The sequence below is a fragment of the Mustela nivalis genome, assembly GCF_964662115.1.
Source record: "Mustela nivalis genome assembly, chromosome: 6".
Classification (NCBI taxonomy): Eukaryota; Metazoa; Chordata; class Mammalia; order Carnivora; family Mustelidae; genus Mustela; species Mustela nivalis.
The window spans coordinates 29,946,424-29,970,621 of NC_139025.1; the positions used below are offsets into that span (position 1 = coordinate 29,946,424).

General features: G+C 54.6%; 1 protein-coding gene across 4 annotated transcripts in view; it reads right to left on the minus strand.

Annotated features, from left to right (window-relative positions):
• The window catches only part of CCDC88C (coiled-coil domain containing 88C), a 124,249-nt gene that overhangs the window by 13,880 nt on the left and 86,171 nt on the right, over nt 1-24,198 (minus strand). For 3 of the 4 annotated variants that reach the window (XR_014312571.1, XM_082733946.1, XM_082733945.1), the window contains 11 exons: nt 22,835-23,905; nt 20,466-20,593; nt 19,237-19,378; nt 18,230-18,418; nt 16,490-16,651; nt 14,798-15,075; nt 11,886-12,029; nt 9,460-9,646; nt 7,673-7,818; nt 6,115-6,204; nt 4,579-4,814 (listed from right to left, as the gene is read on the minus strand). Coding sequence is in view for 3 of the 4 variants with exons in the window: in XM_082733946.1 (XP_082590072.1) it covers nt 4,579-4,814; nt 6,115-6,204; nt 7,673-7,818; nt 9,460-9,646; nt 11,886-12,029; nt 14,798-15,075; nt 16,490-16,651; nt 18,230-18,418; nt 19,237-19,378; nt 20,466-20,593; nt 22,835-23,905 (2,773 nt within the window). In the remaining variant the exon portion in view is untranslated. Of the gene's footprint in view, nt 1-1,783; nt 2,047-4,578; nt 4,815-6,114; nt 6,205-7,672; nt 7,819-9,459; nt 9,647-11,885; nt 12,030-14,797; nt 15,076-16,489; nt 16,652-18,229; nt 18,419-19,236; nt 19,379-20,465; nt 20,594-22,834; nt 23,906-24,198 lie in introns of those variants that run through there. The other variant, XM_082733947.1, reaches the window with a different exon arrangement.

A 24,198-nucleotide genomic window follows, 5' to 3' on the forward strand; every position in this document is an offset into this window, starting at 1 on the left:
GCATGGGTCAGACTGGGGACCCTGAAAGGATGGGACAGGAGGACTCAGGAGGAGGAACCAGCTGTTGCCAGAAGGCCACCACATGAGCTGTGGGCACGTGTGTAACTCGGATGCCCGATTATAAAGGATCCTGATGAAGTCTGCTCAGGGTTTCGCCAGGCCTGCAGCCAACGTCCTGGAGGTCCAGGATGGACAGACAGACGTGCATCCTGCCAACTGGTTTCATTTAGGATTTGAGAAAGCAGCTTACCCTTTCAGCAGCTTACCCACTTAAGAAGTCTGAACCTCTGTATGATGACTTTTTCCATTTCTTGTTCTTGTCTGCAATCACTACATTATCTACCCTGAACACATACTCCCATTAAAACAATTTTTTTTTTCTGTAAAAACATTAAAAAAGAAAACAAAAAACTCTCCCACTGCCTAGTAGTAGGAATGGGGCCAGGCTCTCTCAATGGAAGGTACGTGTGCGGCCGGAGCCTAAAGCATGAGGTCAGCACTCTTTCACACAAAGTCCCCCTCCAGGCACCCCAAGGCTGGGACCCGGCGCCATGACCTCTTACGGGGCTGATCCTGCCGGCCCTTCAGCCACTCGGGGGTCTGCACTCCCTGGGACGTTTTCAACGCCCAAATCGTACAACTTGAAACCAAGGCAAAATTTGGATTCTGGAAGATACCCTTGATGAGAAGCAAGATTCAAGTCTGGAGGAATGAGTCGGGACAAGCATCCAACAGGTGCAGTTAAAATGAGGAGTGGAGGGGAGGCGGAGGGGGGCAGACAGCACGGATGGCAGAGAAACAGGACGAGGCCGACAGCATGCTGGTGAGACAGGGCCCCTGAGGACTGGGGCCATGGGGGCCCAGAGTCCCCGAGGCAAAGCGTGTGACAGGAAGCCAATGCCACATCAACCGTCTTCAACGGCTTAATAGGTATGTATCTGTCCGTACAGTTACTTTGTTTTTGTGGTGACACTGGTTTCTCACTGTCAGCACTGCTAACAATCTCTCCCTTGAATTTAAAATAAATTTAAGTGATAACAGTGAGTCAATTCAAGCCAAAACATGTACGTGAACCACACAGGTGGACACAAAGATGTGGCAAAACTCAGAAGACGGCATGACAGCAGACAGCGCAGTAGCTAAAGGCCTCTATCGACCAGCGTTACCCCTGCTCGGGGCGTGAGCGGCGTGTGGATGGGCTTTCTGTCCGAGACCGTCTAACATCCTGGTCCAAGAGGTCGTAAAACTTCATTCTGGGCTGACCTCTGGCTTGGCAACATCGATCCAATTATACAAACTGCTGGAACACAGCCATAAATCCTTTGGGACCCAGAGCACGTCTACAAAGGGCCTTGACAGCAAAAGCCACAACTCAGTGCTCTGATGGAGGAAGAGGAAAGGACAGCAGCTTTAAATTCAGCTGCTTAGAAGCAAGTCTTCAAAAAAATTAAAAAATACAAAAATCTCACTTGACAGAGGCCGTCTATTTTAGGAAGCAAAGCAACAACTGACCAGTTCTGCTTCACACACGGGCGCGACATAGGGCTGCGGGTGCGAGCGTGGGGGGCGGCACACGGCCGCCGGACTTACTCAGCACGGACATCCTGGCCCACGGACCTGTGTGTGGATGTCCCGAGGCTCCCTACAACTGTGCTGTGCTGCAGAAATGGTCCAGAGGGTGTGACAACTCATCTTCTCTTTTGGAATCAGAATCCACGCTGGCTACTTTAAACTTGGCTTGGAATTGGGATCAGGAGGAGGAGTCCACTGGGGTCATCAGGCCTTTAGGTACTTTTTTTTTTTTTTTTTTTTTGGTTTGTTTGGAGTTCAGAAATGAAGGAGGATGATGCATGATGAAACACATGATAAAGGAAAAGGATTAGAAATCCCCAATTTCTGAAAAAGGGACAGGCTCGTTAGGAGAGGATGGGATGTCAGAGGAAGACCAGAACCGCAGGCGTTTAGAGAGAGTCGGATGGGCCGTTGGAGACTTGTCTTTGTCTTTGCTTTTGCTTCTCAAAAAGGGACTCTTTTTGCGCTGAGTTGCTAAATGGTTATTCCCCGGATAACCCAAGAGAGGAAGGGAAAAAAAAAAACAACAACAACAATAAATGAATGAAATGAATAATACAGCAAACGGCTCTAAATTAGCTCAACGCAGGCAGGAGGTCAGAATCCTGTCCGACCCAGGAAACACGGGAACAATACCCAGGACAAGCCCAGAATCAGGACGCGGTGAATCGTTTATGCTCTGACTCAACGTGACCAATGCAGGGGCGTCTTAGCGCCAATGCTTCTCTCTACACGGGAGGAGAACTGTGTATCGCTCAAGGAGCCGAGGGCTGAGACTTTTTTCAATTTCGACATGTTAAATGATTAAAGGAGGATGTTTATTAATTTAGGACCCGGCTTCTCTTACTCATCCATTTTAATGACAGGCCCCCTGACGCTCTGGGGCACGCTCCACTCCCGTTCCTGTTCAAGGGCCCGGGGAACACCTCACGGTGTGTTTCTGGCCTGATGGCACGAGAGGGCAGTCTACTGAAGCACTCACCAATAATTCTGTGCATCTCAACCTCTTCTGACGGGACAAGTTTCAAAATAATGAAAATACCTCTTTTTGCATCCCCCAACCCCACACCACCAAGAATCGTTTCCTTTAAAACCTCCTGCACACCCTCTACTCCAGTCCTGTACTTCATGGATGGTCAGAGCCCTCAGCCGTACTTTCTAAACACGACGCATATGGACACAGCAGGGCCAAGGGATTTCTGATTTAGGATCGGGGAGGATGCCACCGCCTTGCTTATTTCTGCCGCCACAGCGCCACCTGGTGGTCGGTGCTCGCGCCACAGAACAAGGGGCCCCAGGCTCTGGGCCTCATTCGAAAGGGCTTTCTTTACCTGCACATGCTGGTGAAGAGCTCCAGCCCCGCCGCCCCGCGTGGGCATCCCAGTTCTGCCAGTGATTACACTGGCAAGCGTTTTACATCTCGTCAAGACTCCCTTCGCAGGGATGATTAATCGTGCCCACCTCAGCGAGGAGTTAAACTCCGGGAGCCAGGTAAAGCGTGTCAGTCAGCTAAAAGGAGCCCGGAAGGGATGCCCAGTATGTGCATAGGTGCTGCTGCTGTGAAGGGTTTTCCCTGACTTGCTCGTCCGTGGGCTGGCACAACAGCCTGGACCAGTCGAGTACTTTTCTTCTTCCCCAAGGTTTCCTAGCTCATTAGGCCGATGGTAGTTAATCAAGTCAGTTTAGAGAATAACACACGTTGAGGGGATAAAGGCCAACAACTCTAAAGAGCCGACGGGAAAACCCAAGGCGAGAGCGCCCAGCTAGACAGAAACCAGGGTCAGCCTCATCATCGCTCAGTGGCTCCGGAGCCCTTTCCCTAAATTGGTCTCAGGCATTCGTCCCCACGTGTGCGCACAGGCACGCTTTCTCCTCTGCATTCGAAAGTGACACAACAGGACCCACTGAATGGTGCCCCCAAAAGGCTCGTGCCCACGTCACACTCACGGGGCAAGCTGTTACTATCTGCCCTGAGCACTGTCACATCAGCCTGCAGGGGCACAGGGCTCTCAGGCCTAGGCCTGGTCTTCAGAAAGTTCCAGCATCCTTCATAAAAATTTAAATTGCTCACGGTGCACGCTCGGCAGGTTTAGGGGCAAAGGATCCATAAACTAATATTTTAAAAGTAAAGTTGAAAACTTAACAATGTTTCTGACAATTTCTGTGTTTAGTTGTTTCTGAGGTACACATTTTCCCCCATTCCTTCACATCTCCGCAATCCGGACACAGCTCTGATGGGTCTGATGGTCACCGCTGGCCAGGTGGGGCCTCTGACGGAGCGGTCGCAGGTGCACCCCAGGTACTGTGCTCCTGCATTCTCCGTGTGTCTGTGCACAACAATCTGAGTCTGTAGAAGAGCCCTCTAACCAGAGTGTAACACAATCATGAACTCCTCAGGCTGCCTGTGTTTCTCCCGGCGGTCTAGATAGCAATTACACAGTGTACCGCTGACAGCCTCTCAGATTAGAGGAAATACACCACATAGGACTAGGAATCCATGTCAGAACTTCTGGCAAACTCCAGAACACAGCCATAAGTACAAAGGTAGGCAGGGCTCCATGGCTGGGAGGACTCAGGAATTCCTGAAGATCCCGTGTACGCACAGAAGGGGTTAAATGCACCTGGGATCTCTCTCCAGAAACAGCTGCCTCTGACCCTTTGACACACACAGCCCCGAAACACACAGCCCTGAGCCGGTCTCCGCTGCACCTGCGTCACTATCGGCCCGGGACGGTACCACGGCTTACGTGATGTGGGACGCTCCTCATTCTAAAATAACAAAACTGTCACAGGACGAAGCTGCCGATATGAATTTGTATTCTCTACTGGGCTGCAAACCTAGGCAAGGAGGCAGATCTGTGTGCAAGCAACACGCCCTCTTCATGCTCCTACAGGCACGCGTGCAACACCCACACTCTGTCTCTCCTCCTGCCCCATCCAGGCAGAGCCCTTCCGAGCACCCATCCCCCTCCTTCGCCCAACGGCAGCCTGGTCAGCCGCTCCTACCTTTCCCCACGGGCCCGTTGAGGGTGTCCCGCTCTTCTGTACCATTGGAGCCAGACGGGGTGGCCTCGGGGTTCTCTGGCTGCAATCTGAGGGCCTGAGGAGATGGCGAGGCCGGGTCTGGGGACTCCACCTGCCAAGGAGGGCTCTCTGCAGTGGACTTCAGTCGTTCTCTGGAACCTTCTTTCTTTGGTTTGATGAGTTTGACTAAGGCTTTGGCGCCAATCCAGTGGTTCTTCCTAGTGAGAAGCAGACTGTTAGGAGGACACAACCAACCCTCGATGCCACTCCAGCAGGTCACGGGGTGCCCTGATGTGAGCTGGGCTTTCCATCATAAGCCGTTAATTTGGGGTTCAGAATGATGGCGCTCCTTGCCATCACCACGGTCACTGGATTTGGGGAGCAGGGATGGTAGAAGTGCACACCGTGGCGGAAATCCACACTAGCCTCTTGGGGAAAAAGAACTTCAAACATGGTGTCAACTTCCAACTCTTGATTATCTGTGCGAAACAAAGCCCCACCCGTGGGCGATTTTTCGGTCAAAATGCCATTTTGGGACTGTGTCACAGACCTCCTTGTTTTCTGCTGAAGTTAATAGTAAGTGGGATAAACGGACATTCTTCAACCAGTCCCAGGCACGAAGGAGCCTGGGAGATGAGGGGAGGGGAGGAAAGAGTGGGCTGTTTAAATGAAAACCAGCGAATTTCAAGAGTAAGCGACAGAGCTGTAGCTGCTGGGAAATGGGGGCATTCTGATATCACCAAAAAAAGTTATCTCTGAAACTAGATAGTACTGTGTTTGCACAAAGCACTGGGTCTCATCTGGGCCTCCATTTCTGCCAGACAGAGGGAAGAGAACCAAGGTTCAGAAAATCTGTGGTTCACCAGAGAACCTTACGGATTCACGGTGATCCTGACTTTGAGGCTGGGCTAGGTTGGGACTCGGAATAAGACTGGCTCCTGGGGAGGGCCTCCCGTAAGAGGCTGGCACTCCGCAGAGACTGGGCCGGCCCCACCACCAGGGGGCTGCTACTCCCTGGAGAAAGGACTGAGTTTGTGAACCCACCCTGGGGTTCAGGGAATCCAGAGGTGTCTGTGTGAGGCCCAGAGGTTCCCGTGTTTAAAGGGTATGGGTACACCAGCTTCCGTCCCCCAAACAGGAACGTGATTTCCAATGTCTTGTTAAATCGTGAGACAGAATCTCAGATGGCCACGGTTCTGTCCCACTTTAATGGCTCCCAAACCACAGACTCTCTGCTCCCCCTTGCCAAGGGCTGTGTCTAAATTAAGCCCTTGTCTCATCAGGGTCAGCTGGCATCCGCTGACCCTCCCAGGACAAGCTGGAGGACAGAGGGTGAGACTGAAAATCTTAACTCCTTCAGTCCCAGGGGAGGCCTGCAACAGCAAGGGCCTCCACAGAGCAGGAGGCACGGTCCCTCCAGGCCGGGCGCCGCTCTAGGTGGGAGCGCGTTCCACTCCACTCGTGCACGAGGAAGGGCTCTGCTCTGGGTTTACGTCCCTGACACATGAATCCACTCACTTCTTTGGAGCAGGATCGTAGAACTTGTACTGATCCATGATCTTTTCTTCCAGTTTCTCTTTATGCCTCCGCAAGGCATTTAATTTGTCTCTGTGAAGAGAGAGGGAAGGGGGTTCTCAATCCCATTTTAAATAAAATAGCATGAATTCATCCGCCCAGCCCAGGACCTTTTCTGGGATTTGGACGTCATCGTGTTCATGACCATCATGACCATGAAGTCGGGGATGTGTGCGCGGAAACGTCTGGCATGGGTCCGGGAACCCAGGTACCCTGCAGAGTTGTGCTAGAACACTCAGGGACGGGGTGCAAGTCAACTCAAGCAAAAGCCTCACCATCTAAAACTGAAGTACTTCTAGAAGCCCCAAGGACTTGCCAGCCAGGTCGTTCACAACACTTCGCATGTGGGGTCGGACACAGAGCTTGTGTACTAACAACAGCTGTGGTGAGGGGGAGAGGTGTGCCCTCAGGGCGCTGGGTGGGCATCAAGGTCAAGAGAGTCAGCTCTGCAAAGGCAGACCTCTGACCCAGACCTGCTCTGACCCTGGGTTTCTGATGACCTTCCCATGGGGGCAAACTTGAAAGCTTTGGTGGGCCAGACCGAGGAGATAAGGAGCAAAGCAGGCCTGGAAGGAGCAGGGGGTGGGGTGGGGACAGTAGCCCCAGCAGCTGGCTGCCAGGCAGGCATGCGCGAGGCCTATAGGGCAGAACTTCCAGTTTTTTCAGAGAAGCCAGGACACCGCGGTTACTGAGCCAAATTTGTAAATGTTGGGAACCAGTTCACGTTTTCAGAAACATGGAAAGGATCAAGACACTTCTGGACCCCAGGCCTTGCGGTGCTTCTGCATTATCTCAGGGAGTCATGGGGGTTAGAGTCCTCAATCCACCTTGCCCACAGGCCGCTAGGAAAAGGAGGACTCTGAACCAGAGGCGAGGGCTTGGGCCCCTCTGCTGTGAGGCTGGCGGGGTTCCACCCGAACTGAGTGCCGAATCTGCAGTACACAAATGCCTCCACGAAGAGTGACAGCTTCGTGAACCTCCCGTGTGAGTTCTTTCCCTGAGATCCTGCTTGTTGGCACCGTCCTATTTTGTTTTGTTTTTAAAGATTTATTTATTTGACAGAGATCACAGCAGGCAGAGAGAGGAAGGGAAGCAGGCTCCCCACTGAGCAGAGAGCCCCCTGCAGGGCTCGATCCCAGGACCCTGGAAACATGACCTGAGCTGAAGGCAGAGGCTTTAACCCACCGAGCCACCCAGGCACCCCGGCACAGTCCTGTTTTTACAAGGGAGCTTATATTCCGAAAGCAGATTTCGAAGCTTCTGGTGGTAGGCACTGCCTCTGAACAGCAAACTAAAGCCAACCTCCACAGGTGCACAAGCCCAGACCCATTCCAGAGACGACAAGAGAAGGACGTACTGGTGAGATGGACTGTCCCTTTGCCCTCGGGACACCAACGGGCCCAAGAGCCGTTCCTTGCTTAGAATGTCACAGGTTCTGGCATGGGCGCGGGGAAGCCAGAGCCCCTCGGTCTACAGGCATCACTCGCACACACATCCTTACATGTACTGCTTCTGCTCCTCATGGTACTGCTCCTTACTCTCCAAGTTCTGCTCCAGGAGCAGCTGGTTCTGCTGGCTCAGCAGCTGGATCTGGCTCAGCAGGTGATGATTCTCTTCCTCCAGGTTCCCCTTGAGACGGGACAGCAGCTAAAACACACATCAGCGTGTCAAACAGTGTGCGACCCCAGGGTTCCACCACTGGGAACCCGGCTTCCAGGGCAAGGTCATGTGCACAGAGATGTGCTTCTCTCCTCGGCCTGTGAGAACCTGAAAGGACCGAGTGTGCCACCGGCCCAGGGACAGCCGAATCCCCACCTGCCCCGCCCCAGCTGGCGGCCATCAGTCACGTGAGGCCACGGAGCACTGCCAATGTAGCTGGTCTGAGTGGCGACATGCCGAAATAAATAAGGATTCCGAAGACTTCATAGTAATAAAGAAGGGAACGTAAAATATCTCAGTAAGGGTTTTGGGGGGGGTCACACGTCAAAATAGTATTTTAGATATGTTGGCTAGACAGAGTAGATGATTAAAATGATTCCTCCCCCTCACTTTTCACTTTTTTAACGTGGTTACTAGAAAACATTAACTCAGGTTTGTGGCCATATTTCTATGGGGCAGCTCTGCTCTGGGCGAGGGCTGGCACACCTCTTCTGTGAAGGGCCCAGAACTAAGTATTTCAGGCTTCCCGGCTGGGCGGGGGTGTCTGTGGCCGTGTTCCCACTCGGAAGCTCAGTGTTCCCACCACCACTGGAAACAGCCACGGGTGGCACACAGAGACCGGTGCGGCTACGTCCCCATCCCAGACACTTAAATTTCCGATCATTTCCACTTGCCACAAGCTATCATTTGGGAGAATCTCCCAACCACTAAAACTGTACACAACAATCTTAGGTCACAGCTGTCTGAGAACAGGCAGCGGGCTAGATGCGACCCTCGGCTGATTTGCCGGCTCCTGCCCCAGAGTACCGTCATGGAGATGCAGCAGGAACATCCCAAGCCTGGGCCTCAGACAGTCTCGGGGGTCCGGCCCCCAACCTCTTCCATGAACCCTGTGCCCCAGCCTCAGCAAAGGGGGGACCGGAGGCAGCTGTGTACCCTGGGCCTCGGTTTCCTCAGCTGTGATGTCCCACTGGGCTACCAGAAGCTCGAAGGACAAGGCCTCCGAGAGGGTCTCTGGACAAACGAGAGCCAAGAGGAGCTGTGTCCCAGGGACGCTGCTGTCCTTGGGGCCTCTTGAAGGGGGATGGGACCACGCTGCTCTTGCCGGCTCGACCCTCTTTGCCTTTCTTATCTGTCCTGGGATCTGCTCATGATCTCATCTGAGATGGTTCTGCTGCTTAAGAAGACAAATTTCCCACCTAGCGCAACACATGGGACTGCTCTGCCTCTCTGGAAACCGGGGCACCCCCGAGTGAGCGCCATCTGAGCTGCCCCGGGAGCCGGAGTCAGAGTCAGCCACCCACGCCACTTCTCTAGAACAGTGTGGACACAGAATTGCAAAGGTGAAAGAGTGGCAGGGCTGGATTTGCCAGCTTGGAGCAGCGGGACTGGATAGGAGACTGCCCCTGCTGCTCCCACGCGCTTCCCCGAACTTGCGAGAAGCAAAGGGCAGCTGGACAGGTGCTTTCTGACACATCCCTGCCCACCAGGGTGGCTGTCTCCCTCTCCAATGCTTCCGTTCCATCCTGGCCCCTGGGCCACCCCCCACACGGTCTTCGAGCGCCAGCGCCAGCAAGGACCCACCAGCACCCCGGGCCCGGGGCTCTCGGCCGTGTCCCAAGGCCTCACCTCGCAGTGGTTGTCCAGCTTGGTCAGTGAGATGTCCATGCTCTGGTGCTGCCCCTTCAGCTCGTCAAACCGCGCCTGCCAGCGGCTCAGCTCCAGCTGGGAGTTGTTCAGGGAGGTCTTCAGCTCCTTGGCGTGGGCGTGCAGCTCCTCGTACTCCCCTCTCAGCTGCTGGTGCAGGAAATTGACCCTGGGGGTGGAGAGCCACAGGCCAAGGGCTGCAGGGCACGGCAGACTCCGTCCCCGCTGGGTACCCTGACCCACGACGACAGCCTCTCTGGGCCTCAGTTTTTTCCATGTGTAAAATGAGGGAGCTGAATAGAATGAGCAGTTTTCAAACTGTGCTCCTTGGGGGTTCTCTGAGGGTCCCCCTAGTGCCTCACGCTGGGCTGGGGGAGACAGAGTGGGCAGGCTCAGACAGGTGCCCCAACACAGCCTCCCCGTGATGCTCTCTTTTACAGTTCACGCTTTGGTCTATCTGCATGCGTACTTGGAAAAAAGAGTTCGGCTGTTAACTTTTTTTTTTTAAAGAAACACTGAACCAGAATATTTTTGCCTTAAAATCATGTGTCTACTTCTGGCTCTCCTTCCCAATTTCAAACTCTTTTCTAATTTCACCTCCTGAGATGAATAAAGTAGGAGATGCCAGGGTATTAGGGAAATCCACTAAAATTATCCTCATTGTCACTATCATCCAATCAGGGCTTCTTAGGGGAAGATTTGCATCCAAACCTGAGACTACTGGAGGCCCACAGACAACATCTGGACACAGATGTGCCTGGTTCGGCCTAAACGCTTCTTTGAAATGGGTCAGCGTGCCAGCACTTAAAAACCTGAAGGTCTCACATCCACGCTCAAGTGTCCTATTTCTCTTAAGAAAAAAAGTGTGAGACAAAAAAATAACCTGGAACGCTCTAGGCCGGCTCTCCCTCCCCCATGGGCCCAGCCTCCCCAGGTCACTGGAGGCCCCCGTGTGTGAGGCCCCAGAGAACACTCGCACAAGGACTTGGAGAGGAAGCAGCTTCATACAGTCATGCCTTTGTGATGAGACAAGGCCTGATTCACGTCCTGATTCTGCCATTCACTAGAGGCACTAACTCTGAACAGGTAAGTTCATCCCTGAGCCTGTTTACTTAACTGTTATTAAAAAAAAGTTGCGGGGGGTGCCTGGGTGGCTCAGTGGGTTAAAGCCTCTACCTTCAGCTCGGGTCATGATCCCAGGGTCCTGGGATGGAGCCCTGCATCAGGCTCTGTGCTCAGCAGGGAGCCTGCTTCCTCCTCTCTCTCTGCCTGCTTCTCTGCCTACTTGTGATCTCTGTCAAATAAATAAATAAAATCTTAAAGAAAAAAAAAAAAGGTGGGGGGGTTGGGATACTGGTTGTACAGCAGAGACTTGTTAATCAAGGGAGTGATGCTCTAGGAAGACCATGCAATCACTGGACTGGTGGGAACTGAACCATGGCCTCTTGGGGAAACATAGGACAGGGTATATGTTCCTGCAAGCTCTGGTCACATTTTAGTCAAAGGATCAAGACATCGCTTATTTAATTGGGGATTCTGTTTGAAGACCCCCTCAGGTAACATACGGCTACAGCACCATAGCTCATGCCTGAACGGAGTTTCTCGAATGTGTACTTTTCCCAGACGGGAGCATAGTCTTGCACTAGGAGCCCTACACCACACTTCAGCCCTCCACTTGGGAGCTATTTTAAATGATTGTGGTGGCGCCTGAGTGGCTCAGTTGGTTAAGCATCTGCCTTTGGCTCAGGTCACGATGCCAGGGTCCTGGGATCGAGCCCCGCATTGAGCTCACTGCTCAGCAGGGAGCCTGCTTCCTTCCTCTCACACTTGCCCTGCTCATGCTCTCTCTTGCACAAATAAATAAAATCTTAAAAAAAAAAATAGCAAAACTGCCACCAGAAAGCGCAAAATTATAAAAACACCATGGCACCGAAGAGACTTCAAACAGGATGCCTATTCATGGTATGAGAACTACAGTAAGAAGGCTGAGCACCCTTGTTTGCCTTCAGCCAGAGACGTGCGCTCCGGGTCATCCTGGGCACATTGAGTGAAAGCACCTTCTCAGTATCAATCTGGGGGCGATTTTAGCAAGGAGGTGAGTTCACAAAGAGGGAATGTGTGAGGAATGAGCATCTACAGCGTGTCCTTCCTGAGATCGCCACGTGGCCTACATTAGAGGAGGGTCCCTGCTGGATACAAAGGCGCCATCCCCAGGTGTCACTTGGTCCCTTGGGTCCTTCCATCCCAGCCAGCAGCTAGAGTCCCCTATCAGCTTGTGCCCCCCGAGCTGTGAACATGCAGGCCAGGGGACCCTGCGGATCTCTTGCAGTGGGGCCAGGCAGGTCTAATGTGAAATCTGGGAGGGCAGCCGTCCTGCACAGGGGCCCGGCGGGGTCCCGGGGGCTCACCTGTCCAGCTCTCCCCGCAGTCGCTGGTTCTCACCCACGGCCATGGCGCCCGTCCTCTGCTCCTGCTGCAGAGCCTCCCTCTCAGTGTTCAAAACCTTCTCCCGCTCGTCCAGCTCTGCCTTATGCTTCAGCATGTCCTCGTGCCTGTTGGAGAGGAACGCACCTGTTGGGAGCTCGACTGGGGCCTTCCTTTCCTCTGGGGAACGAAGTCCCTGGAAGACTGGGAAACCTCCCACAGAAAACGGGGTTCCTCTGGCCGCCGCTCTCTGCAAAGTAGAGGGGGACAGGGCAGGGAACAGGCGGGGCCTCTTCTTGCCACCCGACAAGTCTGCACAGTCCCCTGGACTTCCTGCTGAAGCAGGAGCCCCTCCCTTGGCCACCTGGGCACACCGAGATACTCTTTTCTGCATTTGGACCGCTTTGCTTCGGGCGTTATAAATACTTATGAGGTGGCTCACCAAGCACAAACAGATCTAAACGGAACCACAAAATAAACAGCTCCATTCCAGCAGGTAATCCCTCTTGACCAGGGGCTGGGTAAGCCTCCGCCCTCCTCCCCTTGGGAACCGAGTCTCCTTGTTCTTGGTCTGTCTCAGCTGCAGGGATAGAGGCTTGCCCAGCAGGGGACCCAGCAGCTGCCAGAGGCCAGGTCTTCACGTGCACACACGTGTGTGAGCGCACACACATGCGCACACTCCCCCCCTTTCTCATGGGCCCTAACCATAGTCCTTTCCCTCCCTGATCTGCTCGGTTCCTTTTCCCCCTTCCTGCAGACCCTGTTTCTGTGGTTCTGGCACAGCGGGCTCTGGAGGGCAGCAGAGCGCAGATGATGAGCCCAGGCTGTCCCTCCTCCTGCGCGGCATACATGCCCAGAGAGGACTCAGGATCCCCTTCTAGTCCAAGGCAGTGACTGATGCACCGCCTTTCAGCCGTCTGCTTTCAGGGAAACCCCTCTTTCCAGACCCCCTCCCTTGTCTAAGCTATTCACAATCGCAGACGGTCGGACCACGGTGTCCAATCAGTCTTCAGACCTCTACCCCTGGGCCCCCAGCCCCCACGGCAGCCGTGCTCGAACCATCCTACTGCTGCTGGGAATCATCAGGGAGTGAAACTCAGAAACATGCTCAGGTGGCTGTTTGAGGACAAACTTTCACCTGGCCTTCAGCCCCAGGGTGGAGGCTAACCCACTGCGGACAGGTGTACGACTCGAAGTGGACGCCCGGTCTAGCTCTTTAGGTGATGATAAGTCATCCAGGTTTGACAAATCAGGGCCATAGGCAGATGATTAGGGTTCCCCAAATCCTGCTTCCCTACTGTAATGGCTTAGAAAAGGGCCAGTGACCAGGGATAACTGTAACCATAAGTAACCACCGAAGGGCAGGACAGACGCTGGGCGTCTTGCTCGCTAGTGAATCCCGGGTATGAGGCCGGGCACTCAGTACATCTTTCTAAGAGAATTAAGAAATGAGCATCTAATTTCAGAGCCACCACCCCCGTGTTCCAGGTACCTACATTCTCGAACTCCCAGCCCTGCTGCAGACCGACCAAAGGTGCCTCCAGCCACCTGCCCAGCCTGGGAAAACTCGAGTACTACAATGGTTCCGCCTGCTGTATTGACAAGGAACCAGACGGTAACCCACAGTCTCTCCTCCCTCAAGGCTGGTCCAAATTCCGCCTGCAAAAACCCTCCCCCTCTAATCAGACACTAAGAATACCATGAGGGGCTATCATAACACGTAGGTGCCTGGTGAGCGGTGGGCATGGAGCTCATTCCAGAGCTCAGGGAATGCTGTGGGCTCTACTTCCCAAGCCAACGGGGAGCAACCCTCCACGTCCAGACAGAGCATGTGCACAGAGTACATGCTAAGTGTCGCATGAAGCCTGGGTGGGCTCCAGGGGGAGTGAGGGCGGAGATGCCTGGAAACAGAAGATGCTGATTTTGGCTTATTAGGGGCAGGTGCCCCAGCAGCCCCTGAGGGAAGGCAATCTGGGTGGGTAAAGCAGGTAGAGGAGCCCAGAGAGAGGCAAAAAGGAAGGAGCAGGTGAGTGAATAAATGAACATCACCACCTCTGTGCCCTCGGCATCATCCCGTGCCCTCACGAGGCTCCGCTGGCCCAGCAATGAAGGTGAGTCAAGGGAAAGAAATGCCAGCCTCTCTGCAGAGACACAGCTTCCTCCCGTGTCCCAGCCAGGTGCACCCCACCCCTCCCTCCCGCCAGACCCCAGGTCCCACCATAGCGGCCCGGGTGCCGGGGCTATCGGGGGCCCACCCGGGGCAGGAGCTCAGGCCACACAAGCTGACCCAACAGACCCGACACCCAGGAGCCTGGGTTGTCAAGGGCGCCAAGTGAAGGTCTGTCCAATTCAGTGCAGACAAATTTTAGATCAAGTAAGTAAAGGAGAGCAGGCAGGTATCGAGAGAGAGGGATGGCTAAAACGGACATGGTTTCACTCTACTGTTCTCTTCGCTTTCCACATATTCCAAAGCTGCCAAAGTTGAAGGCTGGAAAGCAAGGGTCCCACACCCAGACAGGGAAACGAAACAAGTCACTGTGGGCTGGCAGCGGTGGGGAAGGAATGTCCTCTTTATGCCTGGTCTGGAGTGGAGTGGGGAGGCGGTGGGAGTCCTCAGGGCAGCAGGGACCCCAAAGCTGGGTTTCCTTGAGCTGGGATTCGCCATGGTACCGCCTTCTCCACGTGGGGGGACCCTCCTGTCACTCAGGCTCCAGCTGCACACGCTCCCAATATTGGCTGAGAGTGACTCTGGATTTTACCCCCACCCTTCTGGAAAGTTCAGGGGTCCTGGGCAATGTGAAGCAGCGGGGCCAAGAGGGAAGGCAGGGGAGGGTCCCAGGCAGGGAGGTGAGCCCCGGTGGCTGTGACCCCCGGCGGCCCCGACGCCCGCACGCACCTCTCTCGGAGCTCCCTGTGCTCCAGCTCCAGGTTGCGATGCAGTGTCTTGAGGCAGCTGTGCTGTCGGATGAGGGCCTCATACTCCGAGGACTGGCGCTCGTGCAGCGCGGCCAGATGCTCGTGGTCCTGCATCAGGGCCTCATGGGCCGCCGCTAGCCGCTCCTGCTGCCGCAGCAGGTTCTCGTTCTCGCTCTCCTTGGCCGTCTGCTGGTTCTGCAGCTGGGTGTACTGCGCGGTGAGCGCGGCGTTCTGGGAGCTCAGGGTGGAGTTCTCCACCTGCCGAGGGGGAGAAGGGGCAGACTCACAGAACCCGTGTCCCCACGCATGGCCACTGCGCCAACTCAGGAGGCAGACATCAAACCACAGGGACCCTCTAGGCAGGCAGCACCTGCCACCGGGACTGTCGTCTCTGAACTTTGGAACCCCTCTGGGGGATGGGGGCACAGCAGACCATCCCGGGTGGCTCCGTCTTGTGCCCCTCCCCACAGGTGACCTACCGGGGCAAGGTGCATCCTTTCTCTGGATAAGCTCCTTGGGCGCCCTCTTTGACCACTTTTAAAGGCCTACTTTTCTAGGACCCGTAGAAAATCAGGAACGAGAGAGAACACCTGGATACCACCAGCAGCCACCCTTACCGAACGGATGTTTACAGAACGACCGCCCAACAACATCCAGACCCTCAGAAAACCGAGCAGGGAGTGCTACCTAACTCACTCTGGGACCGGAGAGACTGACTGCAAAACCAGACAGAGCCCTCCCCACCACCACCACCAAAACCATGAACCGATACCCTATTTCATTATTTTTGTTTTGTTTTAAGATTCATTTATTTATTTATTTGACAGACAGAGGTCACAAGTAGGCAGAGAGGCAGGCAGAGAGAGAGAAGGAGGGAGCAGGCTCCCTGCTGAGCAGAGAACCCGATGTAGGACTCGATCCCAGGACCCTGTGACCATGACCTGAGTCGAAGGCAGAAGCTTAACCCCCTGAGCCACCTAGGCGCCCCCTATTTCGTTATTTTAAAAGAATGAACCCCAGCCCCTTTGCCAAATAGTTTCCTGCACACCATCCCGATCCAGGCTGCACATTTTCCAACGCTTTTCTCACAAACGGCATTAATGAAGGATTAATTCATTTCCCAACAATCTGTCAACCATAAATCAAAACCAACATTCTCAACGAGGTGGCACGGGATGGGAGTTTTGCTAGAAGCTCTCAACAGCCTTGCAGCCACCTCACCCCCTGCTTCCCTCATGGGGACTCAAAATTCCCATCAGCGTAAAAAAGGCTCTGCCAGCATTTATAGTAAACAAACCTGGTTAACTCTGTTGCGCTCAACGCATCTGAGCCTAGGATCTCTTTCCAAGTCACTCCTAGTAAAATCTCAAGGAACACACTTGGGAAAACAGGCAACCCTACAGGGCAGAGCACAGAAACCGAGTCGCCAGCCCTGCCATCAGACACACGGCAGTGGAGATGGCTGCGCACTGTACCACCTTCCAGCACCCTGAGACCCGGCACCCCCTGCTCACAAAGAGTCTGTGAAACACAAAACAGAATGGCACAGCCTCCCACGCGTGGCCTGGCTTCCTGAGGAGGAGCTGGCGTGCACGCTAGGGCCGGTCTCGGGGAGACACAGAGATACCCTCCCCACCGGCCCGCTCCCTGGGGCCCACAGCACGGGGCTTACCTGCAGCTTGGCCGTCTGGGTCTGCAGTGTGGTGTTGTGCTCCTGTAGGAAAGCACTCTGCTTCTGCAGCGTCAGGATCTGAGAGCTGAAGGCCACATTCTGCGTCTCCACGTGCTGTAGCTGTTCCTTGAGCAGCTGCTTCTCGGCCTGCAGAGCTGCATTCTAGGGGAGATGAAAGCAGGAGGCCCATCAGACATCAGCTCGGTCAGTGTTCACCAGCCCGGGGCACACGGGCTGTAAGGAACCGCCAAGAGCTGACACTTTGGGGACTAAAACCAGAGTCTACAGTTAAGAGAAGTAGCATGTTTCCCTCCTGGAAAAGGCAGACGATCAACAGAATTGCAAGGGAAGGGGGAGAGCACTCCTTTTCTTGGTATGGGCTTTCTAGACAGAAATGCACGCACATCATGAGGACACTGCTTCCAACCTGAGCACCTGAGCGCAAGGCCAAGGTGAGCTGGGGTTAAAGCCAAGGGATCTCTTCTCTCATTAATGCTTCTGCGAAACACCCCATCAATGTAATTCTCTGAGCTTGTCCCACTGGACAGAGAGTAAAAGCCTGTGACCACACCTCACCCTGCTTAGGAGTGACAATAGATAGAGTAAATAAGTTGTTCCATAAGACTGATAAAGAGTGTGTAAAATATGCCACCAAGAGGGCCAGGGACCAGGACAGGTGGGCTGTAGCCTGGTGCTGTCCCTCGCTAACACGGGATGTAGCATCGAGTCTTTCTTGTTTTTTTATTCATTTGAGAGAGAGAGCACAAGCAGGGGGAGAGGCAGAGGGAGGAGCAGACTCCCCACTGAGCTGGGAGCCCGACGTGGGACTCAGTCTCAGGACCCGGAGATCATGGCTTGAGCTGAAGGCAGACACCTAATAATCTGAGCCACCCAGATGCCCCATAGGGTCAAGTCTCTTAAACTCTATCTCCACTTTCTCATCTGCCAATGGTGACAATCCTCACTACCTGCTTCACAAGGTTGCTGGCAGAGTCAAAGAGCATCAGGGGATTAGACGTGCACCGGCAAACTTCTTCTGTAAAGGGACAGATTGAATTTTAGGGTTTGCCAGGCATGTGGTGGCCATTCCAACCAGTTACCTCTGCCACCACTATGGTGGGAAGACGAACCCACAACAGTATGTAAATAAAGGGCATGTCTCTGGTCCAATAAAACTTTATTGACAAAAACAGGTGGTGGGCCATGCTTTGGTAACCCCTGGGAAAGCACGGTGGAGACGGAGAACTGGTGTACAAGCTACAGGCCAAGTCTGATGGGCAGGCAGTTGGATTCGCTGTGGGAAAATGTGGTCCACACCTTTCCAGTAGAAAGGGCAAAGGCATCTCAAACGAAAAGGAGATTATAATAGGACTTGGCAGGACAGCTTAAGAAGTATTCAACTACAGAAGGGGCACCTGGGTGGCTGTCAAGCACTGTTAAGCGTCTGCCTTCAGCTCAGGTCATGATCCCAGGGTCCTGGGATCGAGTTCTGCATCGGGCTCCCAGCTCAGTGGAGAGTCTGCTTCTCCCCCGCCTCTCCCCCTTCTTGTGCATCTGTCAAATAAATAAAATCTTTAAAAAAAAAAAAAAAAGAAAAGAAAAGGTGTTCAACTAGATCTGGATAAATCTCAGTAGATTCTGACCTCCAGGGTCCTTCCCACGAATGGCGGCCTATCAGTGGGACAATCACTAGAGCACAGCGGCTTGCACTCTCTCTCTGAACCCGGGCAGCCCACTCACATTCCGCTCCAGCTCGATGGCCCGGTCCTTCACTCGGAGCAGCTCCATGGTGGCCTCCTTGTGGCTGGGCCCCCAGGTCTCCTTCCCCTGGTGGCCAGTGACCAAAGTCTCCACAGGGTGTTTGAAAGAGTTCTGTAAGTGCTTGCCTTCCTCCTGGTTCTGCCTGAGGATCTCACACTCTGTCTTCAGCTGTAGGGTGTGGGAACAGGAAAGCAGACTTGGGGCAGGAAGAGGCCGGCTCAGTTCTCTGAGTTTACTGCTAGAAAACAGTCCCACAGAGAACCCAATTCCTCAGCGTCCCCGACCCCTCGCCTTATTAGGGATAAGCCTGACACCTGGCTCTTGCTCTGTGGGGAATGCCCACAGCCCAGCCCATCCTCCCCCTTTCTCCTTCCAGAAACCTGCCTCAGTCCCAACTCCAGTCTTCTCCCTTCCCTAAGCCTCAGCAGCCCATGCCACGAAATGGAGATGAGTCTGGGGAATATGGACCAGGGGAGGTTATACAGTCCACAGTCCCTTCCAGCCCGAGAACGGCTTTTCTCTAGATTCCTTATTCAATCACACAGCCAAGAACTGCACCAAGGCTTCAAGAAGGAAAGCTGGAAATCACATATGTGCCAGGAGTGGACATCCTGACCGAGCCCTGGTGCACCACCCACACCTGTCCCATTTCAGGGTACCCCTGGGACTCCTGGTCTTTCTTGGTCCTGATGCTCATAGTCTCCTGCCAATTCTCACCAGTGTCCCAGATCCTGCCTAACAGACTCAAAGCTGCTCTGGACTTGGCCTCCTCGGCCCCCAGGCCTCTGGTTCACTCTGGTTCCATCCGGCCCCAATGCATACGATTCTGATGGCAGCCCCGCTCAGAACCCCGTGGGTCAGCACATCTGCACCAGGAGATGGGCATTCAGCCACCCCTCTGCTACCCAGGTGAGGGGCTGGAGAAGGTGAGGCAGAGGCCTCATGGCTGGGACTCACAGTTGGCCCGGAAAGCGGTCACATCTTACCACCTGGAGTTCATTCTGTAACTGGCGGTTCAGGCTGGCTTTCTCTTCCACCTGTGCTTCCAAGAACACAATCTTTTCTTCTTTCATGGCTAACGTTGATTTTAGTGCTGACTCATTTCTGCCCTCCAACATACTGCATTTTCTGAAAAATACAAATATGCAGTTGTTTTTATCTGACTCTTCTGCTCACAGGCTCCCAATCTCCCAGCTGCCAACACCTGTCTCCCCCACTGAGCAGGTTTCCTTTGTAATTCTGCAGCATTCGGCCCAGAAGCACCATAAGAGCCATAAGCCGTCATCCAGAGCCCTCCCCAGAGGTCTCCACAGAGACACGCCCATGACAGCTTCAAATGAAATATCACTGCTGCAGTTCTACAAGCAGAGTCTTAGGGAGGGATTATCTTGGCCATTTAACAGATGGGGAAACTGAGTCTCAGAATGGTTAAGCAATTTGCCCAAGATCACAGTGTGAGCTAGGTAAGTGGTAAGTCTGCGTGGCCCTTTTGCCACACCAACAGGATGCCACGTCACCCATCATGTGGAGCTGGGACTCTAGGTCTCTGCAAAAGTCCAGCAGAAGTCCACGATACCAGATTCCCTTGGAAAATGAGATCGTTTTGGAAAAGAATTGCAGGCAAAATTCACAATAGTTCATTTTTTTTTTTACAATTCAAGGGCTGGGGTAGGGAAGAGAAAAACAAATAGGTAGGCAGAGCACAGAGGACATGTGGGACTATGAAACGAGTCTGTAGGATCCTGTAAGTAGACCCCGGCAGCACACCTGTGTCAACACCCATGGACGTGAGCATCAGGAGTGAACCCTGCGGTTCACTGCGGGCACTGGGGGAAGAAGGGTCGATGGGGACACAGCAAGTATGACAGGTGCACCACTTTCGTGGGGGCTTATGGACACTGGGAGGTTATTCCTGGGCGGGGCAGAGAGCATTCAGGAACTCTCTATATCTTCCCCTTAATTTTGCTTTGAACTTAAAACTGACTCTTAAAAAATCTATTTTAAAACAATTAAGAAGTCTTCCCACTGGACAAGAGAGTCTCCTTGCACTCCTCCCCGGGACTCTCCAGGAAGAAGTCCTGTCCCATAGGGGACGCCAGCCTCTTCCAGAGACCACATGCAAGCCCCAGGCTGTGCAGAGTGAACTGAGCTCTGGAGCTGGGGGTGTGCAGCGCGCGCTGAGAGGGCCCACAGGCCGCAGCAAGGGGGTGCTCACGTGTTGCCGTGGCCGCTCTCGTCCTGCAACAGCAGGTCCTTGTGGAGGCCGACCTTCTCCAGCCCCTGGTTCAGCTTGTCCAGCTCGCTGCTCAGCTGCTGGCTCTTCAGCTTCTCCAGCACCAGGTCCTGCCAGGACAGGGAGAGGATGGGGAGGGACGCGGGTGGGGTGGAAGCCCAGTGGGGAGGGCCTGGCATGGGCCCCTTCTCCAGGCTGAGCAGCTGCCTTCCAGAGTCACAGCTGACTCAGGCGTCCTGAGGGCTGAGCTGACAGTTCAGCGGGGACAGGTGAACCCCAGGGACGTCTTCCAAAGGGCAGGGGAGAGACACACGTTCCCAGCCTCCTCACGCTGAAGGTGGGCCAGACCAACACGGCAATGTGTCCAGGACGTACGTAGGTCTGCAATACCATTTCCGTTGACCTTGGAGGAGGAGGCTGGATTCTGACTTGCCTGCCTTTTTCTGTGGAGTCATGGAAGGAAATACTTTTTCCTATTGCAAATTCTCTGCAAGAAGTACCAGGAGGAGAAAGATTTTACTTTAAATCCTGGATTTGGGGCACATGTGTGGCTCAGTCATTAAGTGTCTGCCTTTGGCTTGGGTCATGATCCCAGAGTCCAGGAATAATGCCCCACATCGGGCTCCCAGTTCAGCGAAAAGCCTACTTCTCCCTCTCCCACTTTCCCTGCCTGTGTTCCCTCTTTTGCTATATCTCTGTCAAATAAATAAATAAAATCTTAAAAAAGCAAACAAACAAAAACCTGGTTTTGGTTTGCTTTGCCAAAGCGGGGCTCTCTTTTAGGCAGGTCCCTTCCTGGAGGTCCAGCTTCCTTCCACGTGTCTCAGGAGCTCTACAGGCAGGTACCGCTCTCTGCCTGGTGCCACAGCTACTGGCATGTGAGCCGCCGCCCGCTCCCCAACAGCAAATCCTCAGGCCCGCGATGGCAGTAACGGAGCGGGACTCGCCAAACATTCCATCTGCTCCCCCAAATTTCCCAGCCACCCAGCAGCTGGCGGGTAGTTCTGGCCAGCAAGTTGCAGGTGGACATGCCCTGGGTCACCGCAGGCCACGGCACAGAGCCTCTCTCCTGCCGCGGTGACTGCCTAGGCCCTGTGCTGGAGGAGGAGGGGTGGAGCCATTCGTCCAAGCAGCCTGGACTGTGGAGTCACAGCACAGACGGCAGGGTCCCGGGGTGGGGGGGGGGGGAGAGGTGGGTGGCGCACCCAGACGTTCATGAGTGAGAAGTCTGCCAGGGGTGAGGAGCTGCTATGATTCCGGGCTTGTCTGTGACCTCAGTGTAACTGATGTGAAGCTCACGGAGACAGGGATGAGGGGTTGTACTCATGCTGTGTGTCTCCCCCCACAGCACACAGACCTGCCTGCATCATCATCTATACTCCTTTTAGGACAGGGAGACGACTGTGTGGTCCCCAAACCCACTCCCTTTTCTCCCCTGGCACACAGCTAATGCACATCTCCTCGCCTGACCAGCAGCCAGACATGGCTGGGTGACCGAGTTCTGGGCAGCACAGTGTGGTCCCTCTCCCTCATCCACCTGAGGACACAGTCCGGCCACGCCACCGGGTGGCAACACCGAGCTGCCAGACTCACTGCATTTAAGGTTGCCCGTGAACAGCCACGCTGGGTTCCTACAGGCACGAGACCCGACTTCTGTGCCGCACGCTGTGGATGTTTGAGTCATTCCCAAAAGCAGTTTATTCCCCTGCCCAAATCCTGAAGGAATAGCCCAATGACCTGGGGGATAAATACTGGGGAAATAGGAGGACACAGACATAGTGGGATACTTTAAAATGCCCGGACCCTTAGATGCCATAGTTTCACTTCTAGGAACACAGGCTGAAAAGAGAGATGTGTGTGTAAATATGTACGGTGTTATTTAAAATAATGAAAAAAATTGGAAAACCACCTAAATGTCCAAAAAGTAATTGCAGTCAATCTACAGGATCTACACAATTAATATCTCGCAGCCATTAGAAACCCATGGCTTAAAGCTTACTCGCTACACTGAGAAAAGTCACAGGAAGTGAAAGGCAAAAGAGATTAGGATGCAGGAAAGGACGATGTCAAGCAGGTACATGTGCAAACGCCCACGGGAGGTGATGGGGCCAAGTGAGCCAGACTCGGAGTGGCGGTCAGCTCTGGGCAGGGAGACTGTAACAGGTGACGTCCCCCTTCATTCTTGTCCCCACAGACACCATCCCGGGTAGCACCAGGGACAAGACACACAGTCCCACTTCTGTTTGGGAGGCGCACCCCACGGCGTGCCCCTGCGCCCTGGGACTGAGGCGCCAACCCCGCCCCCTCACCCTCCCCTGTGACCGCCGGCCCACCCCCCCACAGCAGCTCACCTCGCGCAGGGTCGTCAGCGTCCGCGTGTGCACAGTGACTTGCTTGGTGAGGTCCCTGTTGTCCCTCTCCAGCTCCTTCAGCTTGCTGGCCGCGTCCCTGCAGCGGGCCAGCTCCTTGTCCAGGGCGCGGCTCTCCTTCTCGGCGGCGGACAGCTTGGCGGTGCTGTCGTCCAAGACCGCGTCCTTGAGCTCCACCTGCTGCCACAGCCGCTTGGTCTCCTTCTCCAGCAGCTTCTTGTCCTTCTCCAGCTGGGCCACCTCCTGCTCCAGGGCCTTCCGGTCCTTCTCCGACCTCTCCAGCTGCTTGTTGGCGAGCCGGAGGGCCTCCAGGTCGCGCTGCAGGGCCTGGTTTTCGGCCTCCAGATCCCTGAGCTCCTGCTCCAGGGCCTGGGCCTTCTGGCCGCTGCTCTCCAGCGTCTGCTGCAGCCGCAGGTTCTCGGCGCTCACGCCCTGGTAGCTGAGCTCCAGGCGCTCGGACTTCTTGCTCAGGGCCTTGAGCAGCTCCACGTTTTTGCGCAGCTCCTCCTTCTCCCGCTCCAGCTCCTGGTTCTCGCGCTCGATCTGCGCCATCTTGGCGCCCGTGAAGCGCAGGGTCTCCACCATGCGGCGCAGCTCCAGGTTCTCCTCGTCCAGCTGCTTGTTGTCCCGCTCCAGACCCTCGAGCTGCACCGACACGTTCTGCAGGGTGTCCAGCGACTTCCTCAGCTGCCGGTTCTCGAGCGCCAGGCCCCGACTCTCGCGCTCCAGGGCGTCCGCCTTCTCGGTGGCGGTCTTCAGGGAGGCCACCTTCTTGGCCAGCTTCTCGTTCTCCTTCTCCAGCCGGTGCAGCTCCCTCTCCAGCTCCTCCGCCCGCTCCACCTTCTCCTTCACCTGCTCAAAGTCCTTGTGCAGCTGCTGCTTCTCGAACTCCAGCTTGCTGAGTCGGCTGCTCGTCTCGGTCACCGTCTGGTGGAGGGCTTTGTTCTCCTTTTCGATGTCCTTCGTGCGGGCCTCACTGCTGACCTGCGACCTCTCCCGCAGCGACCACACCGCCTGGTTGAGACGATCCTTCTCTTGCTCGAGGACCTTGATCTGCGGAGAAACAGAATGGGCACGAATGACACAGTGGCTGCACAGATGTCGTTCAGTGATCCGGGTTCAAACCGGGAGACTCAAGTTCAGGCCCCCAAGACAGCACCCAGAGCCGTCCTGCTGCTTCCCAGGGGACTGGTGTGGATAGCAGGTAAAGGGCACTCATGACTTCGTTCAAGCCAAAACACACCCACAGCAGCCCGAGTGATTCAGAAACGCAAGCCACAGCTCTCCCTCTGATTCAAAAGAATGGACGAGATTTCCCTGGTACCTTTCACCCTGGCCGGTGGGGC